The following is a 15,091-nucleotide window of genomic DNA, read 5'->3' as shown; positions in this document are numbered from 1 at the left end:
ACGCTTCATGCACATGCATAGATAGTTCTGGCACTGTTTGTGAACAAAAAGTAAATCCGACCAAGCAAAGGCCCAAAGCAAGCAACCGCATAGCAAATCAAAGGCCGTCACCTGCCACTGCAAACCACAGCACACTAGGACTCTACCGGTTCATCATGTACCGGCCCCTGCTGCTGCTGTCCAGCCACTTCCTCAGTGCGTCACGGAACGGGAACGTGCCCAGGTCGAACAGGTCCTGGGTAAACATCCGCACACACAATGCTAGGTGCTCATCCAGGCGGTTGCGGGTGGGGTCCTGCAAGTACCCCATGGCCGAGAACCGCCGCTCATCCTCCACCGACCCTGGCACCATCACTAACACCAGCTGGGCCAAAGCCGAATACTCCGTTAAGCCGCCGGCGAGGACCGCACAGTTGCTGATGGCCTGCCACACCCGTGCTGTGGGTGTGTCATCGAGCAGCACCCGGTGCTCACGCTTGGATGTGGGCGCATCTGGGTCCACTGCTGCCGCCTGCTGCCTCTGCCGCTCGGTCTGCTCTCGCGCCCGCCTGAGGCGCTGCTGCACGGCGAGCTGATTCATGCTGGAGGCGAACAAGTTCGCCTGCTCGTCCAGCAAGGCGCTGTCCAGCATCGGTGGCACCTTGCTGGAGTTGGCCCTCATATCTATTTTATGATCGATAATACTAAATTCTGCACACTACGGAGCAATCTGGCAGCAATGGACGTTTTTGGCTGAAGGAATGAAAATGTACGGATCGGCCTCACTTTGTTCCTTATTTCCAAAGGCCAAAAAGGCTATTTATTCCTAAAAAGTAATATATTACTTAAAAAAAAAACACTGGGGGCAGGGGGCAGGGGGACATATAAAATTCGTGTGCGAGGGAAGTGTGGTGATACAAGAAATGGACGGGCATTTACGCCAGTGGAATTGGAAAGGTCGCGCATTGCGAATGTGCGATGGGTACTACTGAGGGTTTGCGACAATTTTTGCTGCTTGGCATGCAAAGCAAGCACCGCCACCGAACTCACGGGTAGCTTTATGCCCCTGCGATCCAGCACTGCCGCAACCGAGAGAAGCGCGGCGCCAGTACCAAAAAGCGCCACAAGGATTTTCGTGGTACGAGGCACGGAGATGTTCGCCACTGTAGCGTCCACCGGCTTGCCGTAACCAGCCATACTTGCCAGGCTCAAAGGAGGCTTCATCTCGCTCGGCGAGGTTAACTTCCGTTCTGCCGCTAGGCGAAACCCTGCAGTGCCCTGTGCGCCGCGCGTGCGCTAGCCTCGCGTACAGAAGGCATGGAAGGCAAAACCGCGGGCAAATCCAAAATAACGAACCTCCGCAACACCCGCACACAAAAATAGGCATGGAAACCTATTGGATTTAAACCATCGATATGAAAATTAGCACGCCAAACAGTGGATGCTTGGAGTTAAAGCTGTTATTTTTAGTGTCAGACAAGGGCTTGTACAGTCTCGTAGCGCCTTTCTCACCCCACGTGGGGGAAGTGCACTTAACGGTTGATTAACACTATCTGCCACAACAATGCATGAGTCCCATGCACAGCGCTTCACACCTTGGTGCACCTGATTGGGCTGATTGGGGCCACCACAAGTTGTTCCAAATAATGATCCTTAGGCGCTGCTGCTTTTCGGGGCTGTTGCGTATGCTGCTGCTGGCTTCTTACTGCCTCTTACAAATCTCCAAAGTACTTCTGGAGGCATGCCATGAATCCTGAAGTAGCTACCGACATAGCTACCGACATATCTCACAGACAGGGAGTCAAGCTATGAGAAGCGCATCTGCGATTCCCCGGAAAACCTTATGCAGCAGCGCACGCACGAAATGACGCGACAGTTTATATTCTATCCTTCCAACCCCGTGATGAGCTCTGGTGGCTGAATTTGCCGAAACAAATGTCTACATGTCGGTTGTTAAATTCAACAAAGCGCAGCTGTGTTCAACACCGGTACGTGCATGGCGGTTTTCCGCAAACCGCCAGGTTTGCACAGGTTTGCACGCGGCGATTCCTGCATATATTTCTGCTAGTGTAAACCTGTACAAAAGACAGCAAGCTAAGCAAGCTACCAATCTAGGAGGATGAAGCGCCGGGCACTGCGGGCGCCTCGGCAAGGAAGCCGAGCGAGGCTGCTGCAATAATCACGCTCAACCGAGCGATGTATGCGAGCTGGAGGACGCATGGGAAAACCTACCTCTTATCTCTTGTCGGGCGCCGGTTGGAAACAAGCAATTAATCCGGTGTAAACTGTCCCTGACTGTCCTGTCTGTTCAGTTGCGCAGTAGTAGTGCCCTTACCCGGCCACCATCAGCACAGGCGCTGCACGCATAGTAAATATCTAGCACTGCTGTCGCAGGAATTGCAGCAGGTATCCACGCGTGGCCCGCCGGTGCTATATGCCAAACAAGAGTAAAGTTTTCTGTTCTTACACTGTCACCATAACCAAGAAAGCTGATGGCCATGGATTGTAATTCTAAGGCATTACCTACAGTGCAGCCTTCTTAAGTAGAGCCTGATTGCCTCGCTAGGTTTGGCATGCATGTGTATGCAGTTTATTACTAGGTTTTCCTTTAGGTAATAAGTCCCTTGCTCTTTTCGCCGCTATGGAAGGGAAGTGGGACAGGCAATGATCTAGAGTCTTGTGGAAACATATTTGTGCATTCATGTGGTGCGAAATGCCACAGCGCCACCTGTGATGTGCCCTATGCGCTGACGCCCCGGTCCCCAGCGTGACGCCGCCGCACCCAGGCGGTCTCTCTACTGCCAAGTACTTTTACAGGAGGCTTTTCCCACGCGCACGGGCCTTGACTGTAAAAATTCGGCCATTCCAAAGTGTTCATTACACTCAGATACGTATTGTTGTTCCATCAGAAATTAAAATTACGCACGTAAGAGTTTTGCAGCCTGATGTGAATCCGTATGACAAAGTCTAACCTTAAGGTGGCGTTCGTGTCCCAGATTTCACTTCAAGCCCATCGGATCGTTACACCATCCCAAGGCACGTTGTCGTACGATCACCAACGGAAATTGCACAACATCGGTTTCGGAGCGTCATGATTTGGACGCGGTTCCGACATCATCCAACCTACGGCCTGGAGTATAAAAGCCGTGTGCTTGCACACCTGTCGTCAGACGCCGGGCAGTAATAAGAATTGCTCTCTCCTAACAGTTAGTAGTTCCTCCCCTCCCGCGCAAAGCCTTCCTCGGCGCACTAATACTGGGCGGCCGCACCCCCCTTGCTGCCACCTGCCCTCGCTATATTACGATGGCGCCAAATCGGCGTGTTCTGCAATTCGCCGCAGCGGCGCTGCTGCTGCTGTGTGTGGGTGCGAGCGCCTCCCGCTCGCCTACCGCCTCATCCCTTCATCGCTCGCTGAGCCGCAACACCGGCAGCATGAGCAACCTTCGGGCGATCGAGGTGAGACCACGCTACGCGCGACTATCCTGCGTGATGGACATAGTAATCAACAGAACGCGACTGTTGTGTTGCGCCTGACGATGTGCAGTCGTCCGGGCGCTCATAAACCTGAGGCTTACAACCTTACCTTGGGCAGTGCAAGTATGGATTGAAAGAGCTGGTGCATGCTCTTTGAGCGTGAGCGGAAACGAATCCCTGAAGTTGTTTTGCATTCCGGCATGTCAGTCTGGCGCATACTTGGTTGTGGCAGCTGTTCGTTACCTGCTGCTCGTTACCAATTTTGTGAGGGAGGAGTTCCCTTGGAGCGCTGTATTTGACTCTGTCGGAGCGCCTTGTCAGCGTGTATTGTCGAGGATATGTGTGCCGCACTGTGTACAGCTTCTACACACATGCGAGCGAGGGGAAACGTGTGCTGCATCAGGGGTCCAGTACTGTGACAATCACAAGCTTCTGTCCTGCCCATGCCTTTCCTGTCCTGATCTGCCTCTATATTTTTGCTGTCCCTTGCCGGCTTGCTCTCGTCTGACTGGTCCTGATCACGCGGGTGGTCTTTCCAAATACCTCAGTGGCTGATGCGCCGCGGTGGTGAGGGCATGGAGAACCGTCCTGCGTATGTGCTGATCAAGTACGAGGTGCCCCCGACATTGCACGACCGCTTCATCGAGGAGATGTGAGTAAATGGATCTGGGTTCGTGCGTCCTGTGACATGCAAGACGTGTAGAGAAAGGCGTTTTGAGGGTGTTCTGGAGCTTAGGAAATGTGCGGTGCTTCTGGCCCGACGGCCAGTACGTCGCAAAAGTCCGCGTCGCCGTCGTGTCTTGTTGGAGCATAGCGCGAATCATTTGGTCTAAGCACTGGATGGGGCTGCCCTTTTCGGGAGCCGCAGCCGTCATGTGGCCAACACATGCTAAGGTTTTCATTCCTCGTTTAGCACATCGTAAGCTAATGCAGTTTCGTTTATGTTGCTGGGCTTTGGAGGCGAACAGAGCACGAAGGGGCGAGTACCATGTCCCCAGGGGGCAGCGGTTTTGCCACTGTTGTGGTCCTAATAGCCGAATTGAGGATGAAAAACACGTGTTATTGGAATGCCCAGCCTATAATGATATTCGTGCTGAAGAGGGATTCGATCATCAACAGAGTATGTTGGAGGCCATGCAATGGGAACCCGCACGTCTGGCGAGGATGTTGGAACGTATGTGGGCTCACCGAAACTCAATTACCCCCTTTGGACGTTAGTCTGGGCTGATGTGCGGTGTTTTTTCCTTTTTCTCCGTGGCTTTTAGGCGTTGTAGTATTGCCCTTGGGCCCTCGGCTCGTATGGGTAGTCTTACAGGTATGGGGTCACGCACCCCCAACCATGTAACACACACACACACATTTGGTCTCGCCACCAGTTGCCGCCTGACCACGCCTCGCGCGCTCGACACTATTTTTTTGCTTTGCTCCGATGTTGCTGACCGGACCGAACCGCTTTGAAACCGAACCGCTCTTCACGTCGCAGGGATCGCCACGACAAGATCTTGCGCGATGTTAAGGGTCTGAGTTTCTACCAGAAGACCAAGGACTTGGCGGACAACGTTTTCTTTTGGAGCTACACGGAGTGGGACACAGTCGGCGACCTGATGGATCATTGCGAGTGAGTAAGAAACGATTGGAAAATGGGGAATTCCTTTCTTTTAAAGAGCTGTACTGGTCTGCTAGTAGCTGCACTCGTCGGTCGGCACGGCGTGGTCCTCAGCCGTGCGTCGCCTCGACAATGCACAGCTGACTTCTTTGACCTTTCCCCTCGGTCGCATTTTCTGCTCAGGTCTCGCGCGTTCAAGGACTTCCACAACTGGGTGGATGATAACGACATTCTGGTCGAGATGTTCCCGCTCGAGGCTCTTGGAGATGAAAAGCGTGTAAGTAGGGACCACGATGTCAGGTTCCTTGAGACTAGCTTCTTAATGGCTCGAAATGGCCGTGCCCGCAACCCGTCTTGCTACTTCGAGCTATCCTCCTCTCGTTGCAACGTTGTTGTAATCCTGCCACACCATCCCGGCGCCCTCGAATGTCCCCTCTCGACTCGAAAACAGGAGTACCGTGCGGATCGCGAGGGCGAGAAGGCCGCCACCGTCGCCCGTGCCGCCGCCGCCAAGGACCTGGAGCGCCGCCGCCGCCGTGGTCGTGAGATCGAGGATTGGGACCCGCGTGACGAGGCGGCCCACCTGGGCATCCGCTTCCACATCATGCCATCTCAGGTAGGTGACTGAGAACGTGGCTGTGACTCTGTTGGACAGCTTGCATGCATGGGCCCTCGCGGTCCATGATGTGGTTGAATCAGCACAACGTGTTTGGCTCAGCTCGGCTCGGCTCGGCTCAGCTTGCTATGGAAGGCATCTTATCTTGGGTTGACTGGCGCTATGGAGGAGGCTGTCAGAACAGTTTCTTCCGTGTATGTGGTCTGGCCATAGGCCAGGAGTTTTTTCCCATATCGGAGTTTTTTCCCATATCGGAGGTTTTTCCCATAGGCCCGGAGGGATAGCTGGCTCCTGCGATGCCATCTCCAGTCTGGACTTGTAATACATTTGTATTTTTACTCCTTCCTTGCGATCTGTGCTTCCAAACCGCGCACACCGCGTCCCTGAGATCTTTTTATCTATCGTACACCCTGTCGTACTCGCGTGTTAGGAGGGCGACTTCCTGAACTTCATGGAGGACATGCAGAAGCGCGTGGTGAAGGACGAGGACGAGAACCGCTTCTTTGTGTAAGTGGCCGGGTGGTGAAAACCACTGCACAGCCTCTCGGTCTGGATAGCGTCTTCCGACTTGCTGGGCGCCGGACATCGGGCCCGAAAATGCAATGCCCGGTGCCGAACACGATATGCATGAATCATTCTGTTGTGCTTGTCAGTTGATAATCCTTTTAATCCCACCAATTGTCCAATTGCCATGCTTCAATAAAACCAGCTAACCAAGCATTAACCCCTTCCTAAATCCTTTTCCAATCACCACCATCCTCAAGTCTCCGCAAGTTCGCCACTATGAACCACCACTACCTGATCCGTGGTGCCTGGGACTCGATGGAGGGCTATCTGGACCACATCACCTCCAAGCACTCCATGAACCTTCGAGAGTAAGTGCTGGCTGGCTGGCATGATGGCTGGGCTGGCAGGCGGGAGCTGGGACAGGGCAGCCCATGGATGCAGTGGAAGGACAAAGTTACTATATAAAAAAAACTGCTGGGTTCCGGAGCATGTCCCCATCGATTGTCGATGGGCCACATGATACTGCTAGGTTCACAGAGCTGCTGAGCTGCGGTTGTTAGGCTTCGGTTGCCTGATTTGGCCCTCGCGCACTGCAGCGGCCTTGTCAGTTCCTGCATAGGGGGAGTAGGCACAAAAAATAATAAGACATATGTATATATCGATGCACTATATCGATACATTCTTGACGTGGATCCGTGCGTACTCGGCTCTTTTAAACGTCCCATCCTTCGCGGTGAACAGGTTTGCCAAGGACAACAACATCGAGTGGTACGGCATCCCCTTCCGTGTCCTCTTCAGCAGCGAGGATTACGAGTAGATGTGTGTTGTGGCATCCTAGCTAGGATGGAGCTCCTATGTTGAGTTGAGAGGAGAGTATATTCGCAGAAGGTCAACTACATTTGGTGCCCTGATATGGAGGGCAGCAGTAGGTTGTCCCTTTCGTCGGTTCGTTTTGTCCGTTGTGTAGTTGTGGTTGCGGTCGCCGTTGTTGCTTGGCAGTCATTTATTGCCGTGTTTTGGATACATGGGTACGCCTGCTATGCCAATTTTTACAAGCGTTTTCCTGTTATTAAACGCTTGGAAAGACAAGACACGACATCGTTGCATGGTGCTTTCGTACGTGGACGCTTTCGTACGTGGACGTGTGTGCATGTGCCATATGCGCAGAAGACGGCTGTCGGGGGTTGTCAGAATCCGAATCGAGAGAGTCGATCCGCTCTGTAAAACGGTACTGGAACCGACTTCATGTGTTCGTGGCGAGACATGTACCTGCCAAAAATGCATCGCAGCAATCGACACGTGGATTATACAAGCACCGTGCTTGACAGCGCGGAATACTAGTATTATCAAAAAGGCAGAGTGGACCGTCGGACAGACAGCAGGAGAAAGACAATGCCGCGTCATACAACCGTAGCCTCGACGACAAAGCATGAAAATGTGCGTACGGGAAATGCAGACGTGGAAAGCCCAAAGCCGAAGAAAAGGGTGCGCTAGCTACTAAGGTGTATGTTAAACTAGGCAGCCGATACTGAACAGTCTCCTCGATACACGTTAGGTCAAGAAGCGACGCGATGATGGAAAGGTCCTATCACCCACATTCGCTGCCTTGATGCTCGTGGTGAGAGCGTCAGATTTTGTGCCGGGTTATGCTGCTCGAGGATGGAATACCAGAAAATGGTACTTTATTCAATTCAAGTGATGGTATCCGAGATTTGCTAAACGCCCATGCGATGCATATACATAAACTACCCGAGCAGGAGAATTCCCCTTTCCCGGCCCACACACATACATACATACACATATCCCCGGACGGAGGTGCTGTGGAGCGGCTGCGTTGTGTGTTGGCAGTCTGAGTCGGGGTCGGGAGCACACAATACTAACCGAGTTGTGCTGTGTGCTCCCGACCCTTGCGCTGTGTTTCGGCTTCGGCCCCCGGCTCTCCCCCCTCCCCGGCTCTCCCCCCTCCCCGGCTCTCCCCCCTCCCCGGCTCTCGCGGCCCACAGTGTAATCTAGATCATACATATACACACACGTGCGATGCCTCCCATCCCCAGGGGGGGGAGAGCGGAGCTAGCGGACCTGCGGCCCTCGGCTGCTTAGGCGGGGACAGAGGCCCCCCGCGCCCCTCTCCCCTCCGCGGGAGAAAGCTTAGGCGGTCTTACCGTTGGGGCTGGGCAGCAGCCCCTGTGGCCAGTGCCAGGCCCGGTGAGATACTTGTAACCTTCACATACATACATTCATACATACATTCATACACACATACATACAGACATATACACACACAGATAAACATACGTCCACTCGCATTTGCAGGTCAATATGGGCCGGTGACGTGGATTACAACAAACAACTAATGTGGTGTACGCCACAGCCTAAATGAACACACACATCGTCGATATGTAGACCCGCTGATGCCATAGGCAAGGTATATAAATCTTCTATCTAACATCCATCCAACCGCCGCAGCCGCATCAACCACACGGCAGTAGTGTTGGCAAGATACGCAAGCGCATGACCTGCTATAGTACGGCACATTGGCAAATTAAAGCTCCTCCGCACGCACAGACACGACTGCTGCTGGTGGTGACGAATCACACTCATGGCTGTTGCCTGGTGACTGGTGATTGACAAGACGATATGCTCCGCGACGCTACGAGTATAAAAACGCAAAGGGCTACAATGGGCGACAGCAGTAGGCAGTGGCATCACCACCATCACCATCACCACCACCACCATCACCATCACCATCACCATCACCACCACCACCACCACCATCACCACCACCACCACCACCATCACCACCACCACATGCAAAACACCTTCATGGCTATCAGCAAGGCCGCCCGCCCACCCACCAACACGCGCGAGCGCCCTCCGCAACAACGTGCGTGTTGCCATCACATCCCCACATCATTCTTCATTCAAAACTCTCTCCACCAAGATGGGAAAAGCACGTGTCACCAAAGACTGCATCTCTCAGCCGTACATGATGTACATGTACAAACAACTACATGACATTAGACGTACACAATTGAGATTTAGAGTTTAGGGTTTAGAGTTTTACATCTGCAGCTGCTGAATGTTGCTACTGCTACAAAATACAGCTACTGCTCCTGATACTGCCCCTGCGCTTGTACCGCCAAAGCAGCCGCAGCGTCCGCTGCCCCGTACAGCTCAGCCAGATGTCGTACTACGAGCGCTGCACTATTGTGCGCTGCAATGGCCGCCATCTCCATTGCCGACGCCGCCGGCTCCAGGGCATTGCCGTACAGTAGCCCCGGCGCCAGGACGAAGGGCGAAAAGTGTTCTGGGGGCCGAAAGCTGCGGAAGAGTGTGTGTGGAGAGATGTGGGGAAAGGGTGAATGGAGGTGGGGATATACGGCATGTCTTTTTGATGAACTCAACTCGCACTGCGGGAAATGGCGGCAATGGCACAACATGAAATCTTAGTATTGTTTGCCCGCTGGATCAAGTTTTTTTAATAATTCAACAGCGTTCAGAGAGCCCGGTGGCTACCAAGGCCCTCATACGGACAACCCCAGCATGCGCTCCGGCACAATTCCGTCCATGCAGCCTGCGCCTTGAGCATCAGGCGCGGCTGCACACCCCCGGTCCTTGCAACACCTGGACGCACCTCCTCCCCGTGAGGGGCCGCCCTGACGGCGCCTTAAGCCCGAAAGCTGAATCTTACAAACGTTGTGTGTGTGTGTGGTATGTGCGTGTGTGCGCGTGGTGTGTGTATGTGTGTGTGTGTGTGTGATGTGTGTGTATGCGTGGTGTCTGTGTAAGAGAAATAATGACCGCAGGACTGCAGAAGGCGCGTGCGGAGGGGAAAACCCTGTGTCTCCCCCCGTGGGGGGAGATTTCCTCCCTTTTCGGATTCTGGGCGTGTATGGTGGCCGTGGTATGTTGCGGCAGTGGTAGTGGCAGTGATGGTGATGGGGAGGAGACCTGGAGGCGGCACGAGCAGCCCAGTGGTGGGACTGTGAGGTGCCTAGGGTTTGGATGGGGGGAAGGGGGAACCGTGGAAAGGGGGGAGAAGACGTACCACGAGCGAGTGAAGCTGATGCCACGGAAAGACTGATGGGGGGAAAAAGGGGGGAGGTCATCACCTCGCTCTACCGCTTCCCAGGGAGACGTATCCCTTTTTCTTTCGTACCAAAACCCATCCCCTCCCCCTCCATCTTTTCTCCCCCCGCCCTCTCTCTTACCGAGGGTAAGCGTGCCAGCGTCGGCTGTACAGCACCCGCGGCTGTACTGAACCTGGATCCGATTCAAACAGATCCGATAACAGCTGCTGGGGAAGCTCCTCCCTCGAAAAGATCTTGGATCGGTTTGCGGTTGGGGGTTGGGAGTTTGAAAAGAAGACCATAGTGGGAGGCATGCAGCGCGCGGGGGGAGCAGGGGAGGGCCGAAGAAAGGAAGTGGGACGTCGAGCCCGATGAACCGGGTTAGGCCCCGCGCAGCAAAACACAGCATGTGGGCTGTGAGCTGATTGCTCGGAGAAGTAAAATGTTCGCCACTGTACGACAGTCAAATCGTCGTGCTCGGGGGATAAATGTGAGGGGGAGAAGGTCTGTGTTGCGCGTGTTTTTTTCAGAGTCACTCGGGACGGGGAGGTCGGATGGTATGAAACCAAAGAGAATGAATGCGTATGTATGATGTGTGAAACAGGGGGGTGTATCTTCGCCCGTGGCAGCTACCCTGCGAAACCCTGCCTTCCCCGGTATTTCGGGGCACCCTCATCCAGTCACCCTAGTCAACTTCTCAGTGGATCGCTCAGGTTCCGCACCCACCACCAGCATCCAACGGAATCTGCCGGGTCGACAGCGGCCCAACTCCGTTCCTGGTCGGCTCGCAGGTTAACTTTATCCCAGGTCACCACCGTCCATCAACTAGGGGCGCAATGCCTTCCACCATCGGAAGGACTTTGACCCTAACGGGTATCGATCCCGGGATCTCCCGGGGGCAATGGTCGCGCCTTACCAGTGGTGCCAAACCCTCTATATATGTATGTATGTATGTGTGTCTCTATGTGTGACGGTTACAAGTATCGGACGGAGCCTGGTCTATGCGTGTTTGGTGTGTATTGTGACCGGGCCTGGTCTATGTGCGCTTTATTGATCTGCGTGCAGCAATGAGGGAAATGTATGTCGATGGTGGTACACGGGAATAACTTCATTATATCGAAGCGAGCTCCGTAGACACCAGCGACGTGTTTTGCTTCCGGTAAATCAGAAAATAGCGTGCTCGGATTTCCTACTGAAACTGTAGACCATACATCTGTATATGTGTGTATCTATGTTTCCTTGAGTATTTATGCTTATGTGTCTGTCTGTCTGTCTGTCTGTCATACGTACGTATGCTTATGTGTCTGTATCTAGGTAATGTACCAGCCCGGCGGGACTGACCTCCAGTGATTTCCTACATACAAGCCCAGGCAAGCCAAAAGACATGCAAAGACAAGTTCCAGCGCCAGTTCCTGACGGGGCCCAATTCACCTTGAAAACCCGCTGACCGCTGCCACTGCCGCTGCCACCTCCATCATCTCCGCCATCACCAACACCTTCCACCCTATCCAGACGTTTCATGGCCACAGAAGAAAACGGCGTCTGCGCGTCGCTGGTCACGAAAACTCGCTCCACTGGCGGCACCCGTACTACATTGAAGTACCCGGCACGCAGCCGCTCCGCCACAATGTACGTTGTCACAGTGACCTGGTACGGCTGGTGCAGTACGGTTTCGGGGCCACTTGGCACCGCATCCGTATCCTCGCAATGTGACGCACCCGGCGCTTCCCGGCTTCCATCGCCGTTGTCGGCATTACCGTCCCCATCTAGATCGAACTGGATTCCAGATCCAAGCAGTGGCGTCGCAATTACGACGGCGTCGTACGGTCCAAAAACTGCGATAAGCGCCGTGAGGAGGACAAGCAGGGTGACGAGCATGAGAAGGGAATCTCGTAAGGCCTCGGCAAGGCAGCAACCCGCCGTGGATCCAACGATCCACGATCCAAAATGATCCCGCGATCCCACGATCCAAAATGATGAACACACATACATACGAACATACAGACGCACAGGGACTCGTGCATCGGTGGCCTTCGGAAGTAAATCAGAAGTAAATCACGGGGTGCCACCAAGGGGAGTCCCCAAAGGGACGCCGGCGAACCGGGGGCGATCATCATCACGGAAAACACGGGAACACGGCAAGAGAGGAGCGAGCGGGCGACCACACAGCTCTCGTAGAAGAGGGCACCGCGGGGCCGAAGGAGGGCCCGAGGGGAGGGGATGGAAAGGTGCCGGTTGGGGGCTGTTGGCGGTGCCCCAGGTCCTAGAGAATGCAATGTGGCGCACCAGGCTGATGCGATATTGGATTCAGGATCCATGGGGGGGTGTTTTTTACCGTACCAGCTCCCAGGTACCGTACCACCTGCCTTCTTTGGTGAATTTCGCCATTTCATGACGCCTCAGGTTCCTTGGGTCCACATCCTCCGGCACTACTGCCGCCACCGCATCTGCAGCGGCCGGAGCTTCAGTCTTAGCGGCGGCGTCAGCCTTGTCTTTCAGCTCCTCGTCTTCTGCCTTCATCCCGTCCTTCATGTCGCTGCCTGCGGCGGTAGTTGGAATCCCGCCACTCCTCCTAACTTCTAAGAAGTATCGGCCATCCTCCTGCCGCCGCCGTACCATCGTCACTCGTGACGCCGTGAACAGCTGGGCCCCCGACGCTGCCAGCAGCCCCGAAACCACCTGCCTGTTGCCGCCCTCGATTTGAAATACAGCACCGTACGCTATCGGCATGTAAGACACCAAACCTGCAGTACAGCAAAGGAGAATCCACTCCGCTGAATAAGGAAAAGTGTAACAGTACTAGTAGCAGCACAAGTGCAACAGGGCTGCCTACGCTGCCTTCAGCACCTTCTTACTTAAAAGAGGGTGCGATGGTGGGTGCAACTTCACAGCCAGGGGCCAGGGCGTTAGGCGGCTCCCCCAAGCAGCACCACCCACGCTGACACAGCAACTATCGGGGAGTCCAAAAGCCCCCGTCCCGGAAGCCACCTTTGAGAAACCGCTGGTTCAGCTGGTCCAACACGCTCCGTGTGCTCAATGCGCCAAACCTTTATGACTCCCTTGATTCTGTCAGCACGTCCCCCTTCCCACACACAATTCTTTTCCCGCTGATTAGCTCGAAGGCCCGCCCCGGTCGCCTCGTAGACTGAACTTGGAAGTGGAAGACCGAGTCCCTTTCGTTGGGATAGAGCATCATAGCCGCAAAGCTTCAGACCTGAATATATGGAATGGACCTGGCATGGAACCCCCCTGTGAATGACTCCTATGCTCTGTGGGGTGCGTGCTGCAGGGTACCTTCAACCCCCCTGCCATCTCATCCTCCCCCAACCCTCATCCCCATCTCTCCTGCCGCATCCGATCTGGAGACAGACGGACAGATAGACAGACGGACAGATAGACAGATGGAAAGTACTAGTTGGTGGCCGCACCTGCAAGCGCGTTCATTTGTTCGTTGTTCTGGTTATAATTGCAACGGTTAGCTGCCCCAGCCACTTCATCTGCAAACTCCGCGCCGCCCCACAACCACCACAGTGGCTGCTGTAACCAGTCCTGCGTGCGGATGTACATATGGATGTACATATGCCCGCCCGCGCACGTCAAAGCGGCAGAAGGGAGTTCTCAGTAACAGCCAGGCCCGCCTTTCCATTTGCACCCTCCCCTCCTTTCCCCCCCCCCAACGCTCTCAACCCAACACCCCCCCGTACCCTGCCGTACGCACCTTCATGAAGTCCGAGCAACGCTGTTGAGTTTCGTTGAAGAGCTCCAGGTCTCGGAGCATGGCATCGGGAGTGTTCCATGTCGTACCTGCCGCTTGCATGTCGTACACGCGTTGAAAACGTTGGAAAGCGTCGCGCACGAGCCATTTATACCGTAATGCGGCGGTGCCGTACCGCCGCGCCGCGCGCAGCATGTCGGACCAAGAACCCGTCTGTTGGGCGACGTGAGTTGAGTCGAGTTTAGTTGGGTGTGCGGGTTTTTATTAATTACAGCGATAACGAGTTTTAAGGGTTTAAATCAAAGGCGTTATAACTTCGCGACTTCTTCCCTGCCCTTTTCTCAAACTTTGTCCATAACTAGCATCAGTACTGGATAATGGTTTTATGTTTTCGTTTTACAGCACGGAAAAATCCTCATCCCATTTTAAAAATCCTCGCAACGTAAGAATAAAATTCTCCGCTTCGGCTTCCTTCATCTATATCCCTCGTCGCCGCTCCACTTGGTCAACCTCCCTCAGACATTTACCCGTCACCGCCTGGGCTTCCAACCCTTCCACCGGGCCCCCCACCCCCCACCCCCCCACAGCTCTCCCCACCCCCTCGACTGGAGGACCGCACCATGTTGACAACAAACGCGGTGCCGTTCCAAACTGCGAATCCTCCTCCCAAAACGTCTTCGTTCCGCGTAGACTGGACGTCTTTCTTCCCGTGTCTGTCGGTGATGCCACCGGCGCCGCTGCCACCGCCACTATCATCGGTTCGGGTTCGGGCGCCACTACTACTACGGGCCCTCGCGCCATTCAGCCGCCGCAGGGTGAGCCCTAGCCGCTCCGCCGCGGTTTTTATGTAGCGGTTCTTCTCCCAGAAGATGGAGGCACCCAGCTCCAAAGCCTGTGCGCAATTTTAAAGTTTTGGGGGTTTTTCGGGTTTAGGGTTTTCTGTGGCAGGGTGGTGGTCGAGATTTTTTTGTCCCTAGGTGAAAATAAAGGCGCCAAAACAGTGTCCGAGACCGTGTGATTGGGGGGGAAGAGGTTGTACACGACGTGCAAGTAAACAGATGTTTGTAATGCGTGCATTTGAATTGCTTTTTCAGATGCACGGTTTTGTCTTTTGGGTGGCGCGT

General features: G+C 54.4%; 3 protein-coding genes across 3 annotated transcripts; 1 reads left to right on the top strand and 2 right to left on the bottom strand.

Annotated features, from left to right (window-relative positions):
• Positions 1 to 3,282: 3,282 nt before the first annotated feature.
• On the top strand, positions 3,283 to 6,999 carry VOLCADRAFT_96742 (uncharacterized protein; the record flags this gene model as incomplete). The annotated part of the gene is made up of 8 exons (XM_002955826.1): positions 3,283 to 3,435; positions 4,002 to 4,105; positions 4,937 to 5,071; positions 5,243 to 5,336; positions 5,511 to 5,675; positions 6,106 to 6,182; positions 6,440 to 6,550; positions 6,924 to 6,999. 8 exons carry the CDS (start codon positions 3,283 to 3,285, stop codon positions 6,997 to 6,999), a joined length of 915 nt encoding a protein of 304 aa, XP_002955872.1.
• Positions 7,000 to 9,286: 2,287 nt separating this feature from the next.
• VOLCADRAFT_96741 (uncharacterized protein) lies at positions 9,287 to 10,554 on the bottom strand (the record flags this gene model as incomplete). Its single annotated transcript, XM_002955763.1, has 2 exons — positions 9,287 to 9,503; positions 10,394 to 10,554. The coding sequence occupies 2 exons, from the start codon at positions 10,552 to 10,554 to the stop codon at positions 9,287 to 9,289; spliced, it is 378 nt and encodes a 125-aa protein (XP_002955809.1).
• Positions 10,555 to 11,226: 672 nt separating this feature from the next.
• VOLCADRAFT_96740 (uncharacterized protein) lies at positions 11,227 to 14,069 on the bottom strand (the record flags this gene model as incomplete). The annotated part of the gene is made up of 5 exons (XM_002955762.1): positions 11,227 to 11,307; positions 11,684 to 12,087; positions 12,607 to 12,996; positions 13,681 to 13,801; positions 13,971 to 14,069. 5 exons carry the CDS (start codon positions 14,067 to 14,069, stop codon positions 11,227 to 11,229), a joined length of 1,095 nt encoding a protein of 364 aa, XP_002955808.1.
• Between the last annotated feature and the right edge of the window lie 1,022 nt (positions 14,070 to 15,091).

The sequence above is a fragment of the Volvox carteri genome (assembly GCF_000143455.1).
Source record: "Volvox carteri f. nagariensis unplaced genomic scaffold VOLCAscaffold_55, whole genome shotgun sequence".
Classification (NCBI taxonomy): Eukaryota; Viridiplantae; Chlorophyta; class Chlorophyceae; order Chlamydomonadales; family Volvocaceae; genus Volvox; species Volvox carteri.
This window is presented reverse-complemented; position numbering and strand designations above follow the sequence as displayed.